The sequence below is a fragment of the Manis javanica genome, chromosome 14, assembly GCF_040802235.1.
Source record: "Manis javanica isolate MJ-LG chromosome 14, MJ_LKY, whole genome shotgun sequence".
In the NCBI taxonomy this organism is placed as follows: Eukaryota; Metazoa; Chordata; class Mammalia; order Pholidota; family Manidae; genus Manis; species Manis javanica.
This window is the reverse complement of record NC_133169.1, coordinates 44506912-44521831: the sequence shown is the minus strand read 5'-3', so window position 1 is coordinate 44521831 and position 14920 is coordinate 44506912. Positions and strand designations below refer to the sequence as shown.

Genomic DNA, 14920 nt, shown 5'->3' with positions numbered 1-14920 from the left:
TCTTTTTAGATCTTTGGTTTTTTTCTATTAAAGTTATTAAATAGATTTTAACTTCATTTAGTTTTTTAGGTTACCTGTTAGGCCTACGGGCAACAGAAGTGGATACTGGGTTATAACCAGAAAATCCCTGTATATTTCTTTCTATATCTTTTCAAATCCACTTTTCCTCTCCATTGCTAGCATTTGCTTGATTATTGCATTATTTGAAAATAATGGCCAATCAAAGAATGACCCTGAAAAATATTGCTTAACCAACATAAAGAATATTGTCAATGGTTTTATAGTATCTTTCTACATTGATAGATAATAACTGCACTAGTTAGATGAGGATTTAATAATGTATATAATTGTTAAATATTATGTTGTATACTTGAAACCAATGTTTGAACTATTTTTTTACTGGTGGTGTGTTCACTTTTTCCTCAGTGGTAAGTGTGCTTTGTAGTTTTAGGGAACAGTTCTTTGTCAGCTATGTCTTTTGAAAATATTTTCTCCTAATTCATGACTTGTCTTCTCACTAACCAGACATTGTCTTTTGGAGAGCAGATGTTTAAATTTTAATAAAGTTGTGCTTACAACTACTGTTTTCTTGGATTGTGCCTTTGCTGTTGTTAGATCATTGAATTTTAATTTTGATAAAGTATGTTTTTTCAGTCATTTTATCAATTTTTCTTTGGTGTCATTTTAGGCATTCTCTGTAATCAGGTAGTTAAAATTTTATTTGTGCTTTCTTTATAGAGTGTTGTAATTTTATGATTTATTTTCTCAATTAATTTGGTAACCAGTCTCCATTAAATTGTTTTATAGTATCTTTCTCAATGAACAAATGACCACATGTGCATGGATCTTTTTCTGGACTATGTACATGTGTCCAGTGACCTATTTCTCTATCCATTCAGTAATACCCCAAAGTTTTAATTGTACCCTCATAGTAAGTCTGAAATTGGATAGACTGATACATCCAACCTTTTTATTTTTTGAGTTAATTCATATATTATAGTTTCTCTGCCCAGTCCACATAAGCATTACTATCAGTTTGTCTAGATGTATAAAAATCCAGTTGTGAATTGACTGTAATTATGAGAAAAGCATAGATTAATAGGATAAGAAATAAAATATTTATTGTGTTTTCTTACAGTCCATGAACATGGTATGTCTTTCTGTTTAATTAATTGTTTCATATCTTTCACTGATATTTGGAGGTTTCCATCATAATGATCCTGAACCTATTTACATAATTACCTGATATTTCAATTAGCTTTGGAGTTATGTCAACTGTACTGCTTGCCTACCAAATTCTTATTGCTACCAAGGAGAAATATGATGCACTTTCATGTTTAAAACCTATGTCCTGTGACTTTACTAAACTGACACTAATTCTAGGAGGTAATTTTGGTGCAGATTTCTCTTGATTGTTTTACATTGAAAGTCATATTATCTCAGAACAGGCACGTTTATATTCTTCTTTATAATTCTATGGTTTTGTTTATAGTTCTAATATTATTAAATTGCTAGGACATATACTACACACCGTTGAATGCAGTTCATAGGGATTGACATCCTTACCTTGTTCCTTAATCTAGTGTTTAGGTATTCATCTATTATTTAGTCTTTCTGCAATAAGTCTGATATTAAATGTAGTTGTTTTCATGTAAATGATATTTGTCACCTTCTGTGTGCTGGTGGATATGATTTGTTCATTGTTGAGGACATTTGTGCCTATACTTCTCATAGCTATTGTATGTTAACTTTTATGGTACTTTCTTTGTGGGATTTTTGTATTCAAAGAGAGCAACATGTTGTCATAATTCTCATATTTCACATACTTTTGACTTATTCTTCTGCTACTAGTAAAATAAAGTTCTCTTATTTTAAGTTATCATAAAATTCCTTTGAAAATACATAGATAATGCAGGGTAATTTTCTCATCTTATGGTCAGTCGTGCCATATAAGATCACAGTGTCATGGAACTGACATCTCATCATATTCACAGGTTTCAGTGATAGACACAGAAATTTGAGGGAGAATTTTCAGAATGTTCCTACCACTAATTCAAAATTACATATGTACTACTATGCTTATTGTGACATCATTTACAATAACAAGATATGGAAGAAATATGTGTCCTTTGACAAATGAATGTAAGAAGAAAATAAGTGATGTGTGCAACTCAACAATATAAAATAAATCAGTATTGTCATTCGCAGTAAAATAGGTGGACCTAGAGAGTATGTCAATTTAAATAAGTCAAATAGGAAAAGACAAATACTACATGATTTAACTTATATGTGGAATCAAAAAACAACAAACAAAACAGAAATAGACTAATAAACACAAAGAACAGTCTGTATTGTCATGAGGAGGAGGTTGGGGAACCTGCCAAAATCGCTGAGGAGAATGAAAAGGTACACCATTCTTATCATAAAATAAATTCATCACAAGAATGGAAATAAAGCATGGGAAATAAAGTCAGTATTCTAATTCTGTTGTCTGTTGACAGAAACCTACACTTTTCATGGTGAACATTAAGTATATACATTAACGTGCATATATATGTGTGTGTGTGTGTGTGTGTGTGTGTTAGATCATTATGTTGCACATCTGAAATCAGTATGATATTGTATAACAATTATATTTCAATAAGGATATAACAAAACTAAAAGGAATATTTCTTTGCATGACATACGTTCATTTTTTTCACAGATAACCTCAAAATAGTGTTTTTCATTTTAAGTTGAATGTAGAATTTTACCTAAAACTAAGCCATTTTACTTACCTCTCTGTGTTTTTCTGTTTTTAATATATAACCATTGTAAACCTACAGAAGAGACTTTAGCACTTGAATTTTATCAACAACCTTATTTCAAATAACTCAAGCAAATATAATCTCTTTAGCTTTTCTGCCATTCTTCATTTCTTCTATTATGCCATATATATTTTTGATAAAATTTCTAATTTGTTTCAAATAATTTTGCAATTGTTTTAGAATAAGTCTTCTCATGATGAATAATTTTCCTTTATCTGGGAATGTTTCATTTTATTTTCATTCCTGAAGGTTATTGGCACATTGTCAGTCACCAGGGAAATGCAAACCAAAGCACAGGAGCTCTAACCTCACGCCACTTAGAGTGGCCACTATCTAAAAGACAGGAAATAACAAGCATTGGTGAGGATGTGGGGAAAAGCGAGCCTTCCTGCACTGCTGGTGGGAATGTAAATTGATGCAGACACTATGGAAAGAAATATGCAGAGTCCTAAGCAACTAAAAATAGAAATTCCATATGACCCAGTAAGTCCACTTCCAGGTATTTATGAAAAGAATTCAAAATCCCTGTTTCATAATGCTTTGTGCATCCCTGTGTTTATTTCTGTGTTGTTTACAATAGCCAGTATATGGAAGCAACCTAAGTTAAGCATCCATAACCAGATTAATGAATAAATAAGAGGTGGTACATATACACAATGGAATATTATTCATCCATAAAAAATAAAGAAATCCTGCCATTTGCAACCATATGGATGGACCCAGAAAGTATTATGCTATATGAAATAAACCAGGTGGATAAAGGGAAATACCATATGATATCACTTATGTATGGAATTAAAAAAAAAGAAATCAAACTTAAAATAAAAGTAGATTTATAGACACCGAGAGAGGTCTGGAAGTTACCATGGGGGAGAGGTTAGTGTGGGTGGGTAGTGTGGGTGAGGCAGATAAATAGGCCCAAAATCTCAATCATAAGTTGATCACAAGTTGGGAGTCCAGTATGCAGAATACAGTGATTCTTTAACATCTTCCTATGTTGACACATAGTAAGCATACTAGTTGGGATGAGGTTTTAATAGTGGGTTTAACTGTAGAATCATTGTATTGCATAATTGAAACCAATATAATATTTTATTTCTGCTATAGTTTAATGAAAATAAATTAGAAAGAAATCACCCAGTATTCCAGTATAAACTAAATGACACAATTAAAAAAATGGATAGTCACTTCACTGATGTGATAAATGGTAAAGAAAAGAAGATGTTCAGGATCAATAGACATGGAAATGCAAATCAAGGTTACATGTGGAACCAGCAGTAAAATACAACATAGTGACCATATTAAATGGGTGTGAGGATGAACAACTGAATCTCTCATGCACTGCTGGTGGCAATGTAAAATGCTGTAACTAATCTGAAAAATGTGGTCAGTTTCTAATACAGTAAACATATACTCATGACCCAGAAATCATAGCCCTAGCTTTTTTGGAGAAGTATAAAATTTTATGTACCAATCTGTATACAATATCAATCAATAGCCATATATTTAAAATCATCAAAATCAGAAAATAATACAAATGTTCTTCAAAGATACATATATAAAAAATTACTGCTTGGCAATAAAAACTTACTACAATATGTGCAATAATTTGTATGAGATCAAAAAGAATTACGCTGAGTGAAACAAGCAGCATGAGTTTATGTTTCCATATTCTTTTTATGTACTTTTATTTTAATAGTGATTTTAATAGTGAAAATTGTTATTATTTCTTAAACAAGAATTGTAACTTTAATGTTCCATTCATTGAGGGAGAAATTCAGAGAAACAGTACCAAAAAACTAAGAGTTGAATATATAATCATAGATAAGGAACTATTTATGAACAATGAAATGTTAAATCATAGATGCATAAAAGCAATTATTTTGACAATATACAAATATTAACATATTACAAATGAGAATGTAGTGCTCAATTTCCTACCTTGTTTACTATTATGACATGGAATATACACATATCAAATTTGCTATATTGCATCAACTTGAACTTTTTGTAAGATTGACCATCTAAATACAAGATAATGGAACTTGTGCCCATTATTCTGGATGTCTTTTTTGATGATGAGGTTTACATAGATAATTCTACCTCTCCAACCATAAGCCCATCATTAAAAAGAGAATAAATATTAGTGGACAACTCATAATTTACTAAAATAACAAATGAAAAGTCAGACTAAAGGGCATTGTAATGTGTTACATAAGCCTGATGGTTAATCAAATACTTCTGTCTGGATATGAATATACACAGTTTAAAATTAAATATATATATGTATAAACAATGTATGCATATAGAGAGCATGCTAATTTTTTAGTATAAGTATATGAGTAAGAACTTATAATATATGCAGGTCTTGACACTGCTGGTCGCTTTACAAAGATTTGACTCAAATGAAAACCATATGTCCAGGACTCCTTGACATCTGAAGGTGTCCAGATAACACAACTTTTTCAAATATAGATTAATTAGAAATTTTTAGAACTGCTTCCACAAAGCATTCTTCCAAGGGTCTCAGTGCAGCTCACATGCCCTTCCCTCCTTGCAGGTACCAGGACCCGGATGCAACAACTGGGGCTGCGGTCCACTAATTGTAAAAGTTTGGAGCTGCAGTGGATGGGTGCAGGATGGATGCAGCTGCCAGGCTTGCTTTGATTCCTGAGAATTAGAGCTATGTGCTTAGAATGCTGAGGAGAACCCTATGGGAGCCCAGGTGCCCAGTCATATTTGATGGTGGAATCTCACCCATTTCTTTACTGTGAAAGAAATCTCTAATTTTGCTTCAGCCACATTTTTTATGGGTGTGTTTTGATTTAAAGTTATGGTTTACAACGAATGCAGTAGTCAAGCAACTTCCAATATGGATGCCCTCCCCCATGTCTAGGAAGCATCCCAGGGAACCTACACCAAATAGGAGATAAGGGAGCAAGAGAACAGCACCAAGCCTTGGGAGCCACGCTAAATAAGCTATAACAATACATCATAGAAAGAGCCCTGATCTCTCTAGGAACCCCAGGATATTCCTTCCAGGCTGAGGACTCAGTCTGAGTTAAAGGTTGGAAAAAGAATCCCCTCAAACCTCAGCAGACTTGTCCCCACATTGTTGTTCTAACCACTCCTCCTGCCCTCAAGGTTACAGGCATCACTCAGGGGTCCGTCACTCCAGAGTGAAAAGGGCCCATCATCCTGATGAGGAAGCACATCAGTGGGAGGCCCAGCCAGACCTCCAGCATTCTCTCTGCCTCCGCATGATGATTGCTCTCTGACTAATGGACACCTGTGTGCCATGGATCCTGGCTCATATCAGAGTAGTGTCTGTTATTCTGGGCAGTGGACTCAGATGTTGTACCCCTGGACTGGACTATTCCTCAAAAAAGTTGCCCTTTCTATTGTCTATTGGGTAATCGTTAAGCTGTTTTACTGTGCTTACCTGTCTCTCCTAGCTGACTCAAGTCTCAGCCTGCATTTCCAAAGTACCTCTCTGTAATGTTCAACTGTACAAAAGCTATGAAGTGTATAGTGGGCTAAAGGGAGCTACCTCCTTCTCCCCAGTGAGATTTCCCAGGCAAAATGGGCTGCCCGCTTGCTGATCCCTGCTCTAGCCGGGCTCAGTGTAGATGGATCAGCTGCAGTAGGCACAGCGGTGCTAATAAAAGGAGGCTTAGGGCTCGCTGCCCTAACAGAAGAAGTTGTTCAAGATTTAGAGCATCTTGAAACCACCACGATTCAGATGCAAGATCAAATTGATTCCCTGGCTGAAGTAGTGTTACAGAATCTTAGAGGACTGGACCTCCTGTCCATGTCCCAGGGAGGCTTATGTGTAACCCTTGGAGAAGATTGTTATTTTTATGCAAATAGGTCTGGGATAGGTAGAAGCTTTCTAGCCTAAGTAAAAGAAAACATCCAGTGTAGGAATAAGATGTTAAAAAACAAAAAGTCTTGATTCCAAGGATGGTTTGAATGGAATTCATGGCTAACAACTCTTCTAACTGGCCTTGCTGGGCCAGCGGTTCTGATGTTCCTTAGACTATTAGTGGGACCCGTCATATTTAACTGGCTCATTAACTTTATTGAGGCACATGTTTCCTCCATACAGCTCATGTATATGTGGAGCCACTGTGACCCTGTCATAAACCAGGGAGATGATGCCCCCTAAAACATAGAGTTTAAAGGGGCCTCAGAGGGGAGAGTGATAAGGAAAAATTTACAAGGACAGCAGTCTAGGCCAGGTGGTTCCCTTCTGCTGCTCTTCTTACCAAAGGCAACAGAAACCCCCTTCACTTCCCCCTCCCCTTCACTCCCCCTCTGCCAGGCTCTTACTCTCTAAACTCCCTCCCCCTTGCCTGTAGCATAGGAATGTTACAGGGATAGAAGCAGAAAGATATATATTGCTCCCTTTGCCTTTGCTCAGGGCTCAGACTTTTGGGAGACTACTCCCCTCTGAGCCTGCCAGTGTGAAATAAAGCCTCAATAGTCCAAGACCTCGAGTGCTGCTTGGTTCTTTTGTCAGTGATCCAGTCCAGGTTTTTTCAGTATTTTCCATAATAATATTGGTAAAATTCTTTTAAAAAGAGGAAATTACAATGGAAGTAACAAAATGTAGAGCCCTTGTATACTATGGTGGGAATATATACTGACTCTGCCACTATGGAAAACTATGGAGGTTCATTAAAAAATTAAAAATAGAACTATCCTATGACCCAGCAATCCCACTTCCTGGTATATATCTGAATGAAACAAAATCATTGTCTTGAAGACATCTGTGCTCCCTATTCATTTCATCCTTAGTCACAATAGTTAAATTATTGGAAATAATCTAAACCTCCATTAAGGGATGAAAGAATCAATAGCATGTAACATATATGTGCACATATATCTATGTATCACATATATAGGCATATCTTTTTAGGCTTAAAAAAGAAGGAAATGTGACAATGTGGGCATGAATGGAGATCATTGCACTGAATGGTATCACTTATACTTGGAATCTAAAAAAAAATAAAGGGAAACTCACAGAAACAGAGAGCAGAAAAATATTTGCCAGGACAGAAGGTGGGAGAAATAGGGAGAGGCTGGCAACAGGCTAAAAACCAAACATCCCCAAAAGGGAAGGTAAATGCCTTCTGGAAATGAGTGAGTCATCTACTCCATCTCCATCCAACATGTTGTAGATTTTGTTTTGTTTAAATAAGCTTCATTTTTTGCTTTTGAAAAGAAAAGTTTATTGTACTCTGGTGAGCACTTCACTTTCAAGTCAAGTGGCTTTTCCCCTTATCACTCCCAGGGACACAGCCTAAGCCCAAATTCACTGGGCCGTCTAGACAAAAACAGGGAACTCAACAAAGGGATCGAACAAAAAGTAAAGGAAAAATGTGGTCAGGAATTTATGGTTTCGACAATTATTAGCCTCTCCAGATGTCAAACGGTGTTAAAATTATGGAACGACTCATGAGTTATAAACAAAATCAGGGAATATGCAGGACATTTTGTGTTCTAGAAGAGAAATCAGAGAAAGGCTGATTTAAAAAAACACTGGAAAGAAAATATTAGATACTTTTAAGAGACACATCCGAAAACCCCAAAAATTGTTCCATAGATCCTTCTTTTAAAAATAAATAGGTCATTCTCGATATGATGGGAGGTTGTCCCTGATAGATAGCTCAAACTGAGTATCATTAAGAAGAATTCAATGCAGATTTTTCCTCAATAAATATTTCTATATATCAAATGAAGCTGTAGGAAAAGTAGAAGTTAGTTTGCAGACAAAGCATTCACACTAGGTAGATGACTATATAAAGGTGAATACTTTCCAGAACCACAAAACAAAATCAGATGAGTAAAGCTACAGGTAATCATACTCTAAGATAAATGCTCTTTTTTATTTCCTTAGCTATTTTTTCTCCTATGATGATTTCTGATTTTGAATCACTTACTGACACTTATTACTCTTTAAGCATCCTGTCCTTCATCTTGGCCTTTTAATTCCTATTATCTCCTTGATATGCATCCAAAATCTGGCTAACATACACAGATTTGGTTAAGACAATCAAGCCTAATGTATTTGTACTTATCCGTTGGTTGCGCCATAACTCTCTTTGGTGGCAAACACTTAAGATCAATAACTTTTTTTCTTGAATTAATTTAATTAAAATGATAAGTGACTTTTTAGACTGCAAATATCACCAAAGGCAAGTGGCCAGAAATCTGAAATACCTGCCGTGTCACAGCTGGTGTAGGAGGTTCCTATGTGCAGTGAGGTGCCATCTGTGTCCTTTCTGTGGGGGCTTGCTAGTTCAGCCTGGTCGTCACAGAAATTGAGCTCACAGAAGGGCTACATGAATGATACTGGACATTTGGAAATTCCCTTATTTGACAGAACTCACAATGTGAGCTCACTCCAATTAAGTCCAATTTTTCCATTTTTGCCTTTGTACTGCTTGGTGAGCATCCTACTATGAATATTGTCACCGCGTAGGAGAGCATTCTTGTGGGTGGTATCAAAACTGTTTCGTTGGATACCATTATGTCATTTTGATCAGAAAGACCTTTCTTTGCTTTTCCTCCAGTGAGTGGTATTTGGATTTTAACACAAAAACACTTATTGTTACTACTCAAAAAGTTAGAGAAGTATTTCTTTTTTATCAGTAAATTGATTCCTATCTTCAGGAAAATCCCTGAGAATACCAATGATCCATTTTGGCCGATTTCTTCTGTCATAAAAAGAGATGTTTGATACCTCACCCCAAGAGAGAGAAAATAAGGTCTTGATATAATAACATTTAGCTACTAAATGATAATTCAAGACCACTTTGTACCTTAAGTCTTCTTATTTGCACTTTTAAAAAGTTATAATTAATAGAAAAATCTTACATGTTGTGGTTCAAAATTTAATTGATGAGATAACATTTTTGTAATGATTTTTACGTGTATTCTTTTATCTAATGTATTCTGAATCAGTAACATCTCAAAATATTCCAGTTCCATGTAAAAGAGTAAATTGAGATTGGCCAAAAGGAGTCAGGTATGCTTATATATATGAAGAAGTCTTTTGAGAGCAGTGCAGTGTATTTTTCTCATGCTCTCCATCTTGGCCTTTAGGGGAGTCATCCACAAGAGTTTTGCATTCTTTCTGAAACCAATATAATATGGTATATCCACTTTGTACCAATCAGAAAAAAGAGTTTTGCATTCTTTGACATTAGATGAGATATGGAAATGGTAATGTCCTTGCAACACAATTATTTCTATTCCCATCTCATCATACTGCCAGGTAGTTTATTATAAAACATCGTAACACTAGATAAAACATCCAAAAAGTCTTTCATCAAAACAGATGCCTTTCAACAGTGCTAATGAATAACATTTAATTTATTGCTGTTTTAAATGTGAAACTTACAATTCATTGTTCTGACCACCCTAATTCATTACAAAATATTTAAAAGGGCTATTTCTCTAACAGATTCAGGGAAGTTATAGTTGTATCAGGAAATGTATGCAAAAGTAGAGTTTACATTTTTTTCTGTAATACTGAGAATATTCTGTAGATCTAAAATTGTATTTTAACAGTCTTATCCAGATGCAGTTCTTATATGGTACATTCATGGAAGGTCCTTTTATATGTCAGATCTACTCACAAGTGATAATGTTATCTGTAAAATTTTACAGTGTAATCATCTTAAGCAACCATTTTTGAGGACACTAAAATAAAACAGAACAAATAAATTCAAACTAACTGCAAAGCATAGGGTGCTTAATGGTTGTTCCTCATAAATAAATCATAAAGGGTAAGAGCTTTTCCGTAAAGACAAATGCTATAAAATTTTGCAGAATAAAATAATTAAAACAATTTTTTACTCATTAGAGGAAAATGTTTTTGTGTAGATCTTTTCTTCTGCTTTAACTTTAGAAATGTTTGGCTGAAGGCTGTCAGGTATTTGAGAAGTACCTAACAGATTTTTCCACAACTAGAGGATGTGTATCCTGGAATACAGACCATCAGTTTCAGTTTTTGGAAGAGGAAAGAGTCTGTCACCTACATAAGGTGTATTTGCAATTTTGATGTTCTACAACTTACATACATATTTTCTCAAATGACTTGATATTTTTCATTACGATATGGGTCAAATTTCCTGAGAGTGTCAGATACACTGCTTTCCACAGCTTCTTGTTCTTGGTTGGGAGGGTGGTAAGGAGGGGAGAAGTCACTGAATTAGAATGCAGTGTTTTAAATTTCCCTTACAATAAAATTGCACGAAATTGAATAGTCAACATTTCTCAACAAAAATACTTTAACCGCTTGCTGCAATGTGGCTGGATGGACAATAGGTTTGATCTAATTATTTCTGGACCACATCTAATGATGGATGTGTGTTGGCTGAAGTTACCCATTACCTAAGGTTCTGTGCAAAAATTAACCCCATATTAACTAAAGTTAGACACACCAGAGTGTGGAAACTAGTCACGTGATCAGCTCTTGACCAAAAGAGTCTGGTTAAAAGGCTGCTGTGCTGTGTGAGTTTGGCTGCTATAAATACGAAGCAGAGTCATGCAGTATTTACCCTTCCCCGACCAGCTTGTCTAACTAGCATGACGTCCTCTAGGACAATCCACGTTGTTTTAAGACTGAACAACCAATGCACGTATATACAGTATTTTGTTTCTCTGTTCATGTGTCAGTGGGCACTTAAGCTTTGCCTGTACGTCTTGGCCACGTGACTCGTGCTGCAGTGAACGTGGGGAAGCAGATGGCTCTTGGAGATGGGCAGGGGAAATGAAGCTCTTTTGTTTAACGGGAATAAAATTTCAGTTCTGCTAGGTGAAAAAGTTCTAGTGATCTCGACAATGTAGTGTCTGTAGCATACAATATGGCATTGTATACTCATTGTATACTTCAAAATTTGTTAAGAGTGTGTGTCTCATGTTAAGTGTTGTGACCATAAAAAATAAAACAAAAAAAGAACAAGGACCCACAAGGAAACATTGTGCATGCTCGATATATCTGTTTGATGATGACATGACCAGTGTTTTCTTATGTCCAAACTCATCACAGTGTGCACATTAAACATGTTCTTTACATATCAATTATACCTCAAGGAAGCTATTTTAAAAAGAGGTCGTTCCAAAAAGATTCGTTATGTTGTTTGATCCTAATTGTTCCTTGGGTGTATAGTTCACAGGTCTTGAGTACTATGGTGTAGCCACCATCCTGTTAGCTTAACTATCAGTTGATTCAGTATCAAACAGAGTATGAAAGACATGGAAACAAACAAACGAAAATGCCATGAGAACGCCGAGTGAAAGCGAGGCGGTGGTCCAGACCTGAAGCCCGATCATCTGCCTAGCCCTTCTGCGGCCACCCTGTCGACACTCAAGAAGGGGGGCAAGAGAAGTCTAGTAAAGGGGGGCACATAATATAGCACTTTTATTGAAGATATTACAACTGGTCATTATATTTCACCACAAACAAATTCTAACCCACTGAGACAGACAAGGGACCATGGAACTCTGCGTGACCTCAGGAAACCAGCCCCTCCCTGGGCACAGCAGGACTTGTTTAACTCACTGTGAAGGACCCCCTGGATTCATTCAGTGTTTTACACAGTGAAAATAAATTACCGTGGCATCACAACAGCTCATTTTTATTATTCAAACATCTCTTACTTTCCTCTGTCAACTAACTACTCAGTTACTTTTTTCAATTGATGTTATGGGTTAGATGTGTTCTCTCAAAATTCATATGTTGAAGCCCCTAACTTCTGGTGTGACTGGCATTCTTACCAAAAGGTGAGGTTTGGGAGTAGACACACACACACAGAGCACCACATGAGAGTTTATTCAGCCATGATGGGGGTTATGCAGCAGAGACCGGCGAATGCCAAAGCTTGCTAGAAAGCCAGCAGAACCCAGCCTAGAGGCACAGAACAGATTCTCTTCAGAGCCCTAGGAGACAGCGAAGCCTGCTGACACTTGTGGCATCTGACCTCTAGACTCCTGACCTGGAAACAATATATTTTTATTGGGATTTTTTGTGTTAGGAATGATTTTGTATGAACTCATTTCCTTTTCCTTTGTTCTTGAATATGTGCCAATATTTTTATGAATTAATGAGGCAAAAGTGTATGCCAGTTTGTAAAACAAAAAGTTTAGGGAAATATGCTATGTTATGAAAATTTATGAAATATACTATGTTAAGGAAATATTTATACAGGTTCTTAGTCCACAGGTACAGATAGAGGATTATGCTATAGAAATAAATAAACTAAAATAAATTTCAAATTGACATAGCCAATTTGTATGTTGATACTAATAAGTAATCAGTTAATACTAATAATAATAATTAGGGGTCATGTTTTCATATTTGCCAGGTGTGATATTTTACTAAAAAAACCCTGATAGATAACATATCTGAGAAGAAAATTAACTTTTCTTTTTTTGTGTTTTTACCTCCTTTCAAAAAGATATTATATTTGGAAGCCTCTTCTTTGTATCCATTCTTTTTTCATGTTTTTCTACTCTTGGTAAAGCCATTTTTCCATTTCTGTAGTGTATGGAAAATATCTAAGAATTTTAAATATTTCTCAGAACTTGGATTTCACTTGGAAATCCCTACTCATTTTTTTTTAGAAAATAGAGTGATGCAAAACACAAAATAATTATTTTAAAAGAGCAAACACTCAGGTTTAGAGAACGCAATTTAGGGGTAGGCAATCTAATGCGCAAAACACAGAAAATAGTGAATTTTACAGAAGTTTGAGTCTTACTAAGAGACATTTGAATAAATCCAAAGATAATCTTTATAATTTTCCTGAATAAAACTTCCTCAATATTACCTTCCTTAAAGCTTCCTTTACTTGTTTGTTTCTAAGACTGTAGATGATAGGATTCAAGAATGGGGGAACAATGGTATAAAATACAGAAAGAATCATGTCCAGAACTGTGTCAGAGGCTCCTGAAGGCCTTAGGTACACACCACTGCCAGAACCAAGGAAGACAGAGAACACAAGGAGGTGAGGGACACACGTGGAGAAGGCCTTGCCTTGCTCTCTGGTTGGAAACTTGAGCACAGTGGAAAATATGCGCAGGTATGACATGGCAATGAAGATAAAGCAGCCACCATAAATCCCCATGGCAGAGATAAAAATTAAGAGCTCATTGCTGAAAGTGTCAGAGCAGGAGAGGCTCAGCAGAGAGGGGATGTCACAGAAGAACTGATGGACCACGTTGTACTGACAGAAGGACAGCCGGAATATGTTTCCTGTGTGCACACCTGCATAGATGAGGCCACTGAGCAGGGAAACCAGTGTTATCAAGACACAAAACTGGTGGTTAATGATGACGGGGTAGTGGAGGGGCTGGCAGATGGCTACATAGCGGTCATAGGCCATGATGGTGAGGAACAGAAGCTCCACAAATGCACAATAAATGACCAGGAAGATCTGAGCTGCACAGCCAGCCACTGAAATGGTCCTGTTGTCAGTGAAGGAGTTGACACAGGCATTGGGCACAGTGACAGAAATGTAGCACATGTCTAAGATGGACATGTTCCTGAGGAAGAAGTACATGGGTGTGTGAAGGTTCTGGTCCAGAGTGGTGGCAGTGATGATGAGAAGATTCCCTAACAGGGTGGCTAAGTACATCAGTAGGAATAACAGGGCATGTAGGACCCTTAACTTCAGTATCTCAGCAAAGGCCACGAGGAGAAACTCAGGCACCATGGTGGAATTGGCCATTTCTGGAAATGCTGGTTTACACAAATGTGCTGGAACACAAAAGGGATAAACAATGAAAGACAGGAAGTAGAAAAATAAATAATAAAATTGTCTGAGTTTCTTTCACAGCGCTTACTTCTGTTTTATTCTGTTGTAATTTTTGTTGTGGAAAGTTCCACCTTTGGTCTCCTGGCCTGCTCGTCTCATTCCTGTCCGGAGCAGAGGAAAGGAGTGGGGCTCTGAGGGTCAGGTTCTCAGGTCCTGCTGCTTGGCCAGGACACACAGGCTGTGGGCCCCTCACTGCACTTGCATCTGGCTCATGGAGTATGTTGCTTAATGAAGGTCAACTCTGATATGTATAAAAAGATCTTTCACTTGAAGTAAGTTCTCAGA

The 14920-nt window shown here is 36.3% G+C and overlaps 1 protein-coding gene across 1 annotated transcript; it reads right to left on the bottom strand.

Annotated features, from left to right (window-relative positions):
• Positions 1-13612: 13612 nt before the first annotated feature.
• Positions 13613-14548, bottom strand: LOC108394440 (olfactory receptor 14C36-like). The gene has a single exon (XM_037025622.2). The coding sequence runs from the start codon at positions 14546-14548 to the stop codon at positions 13613-13615; it is 936 nt and encodes a 311-aa protein (XP_036881517.2).
• Between the last annotated feature and the right edge of the window lie 372 nt (positions 14549-14920).

Coding starts and splice junctions, on each gene's coding strand:
- LOC108394440 (XM_037025622.2), bottom strand. CDS start 14,548: ATGGCCAATTCCACCATGGTGCCTGAGTTTCTCCTCGTGGCCTTTGCT.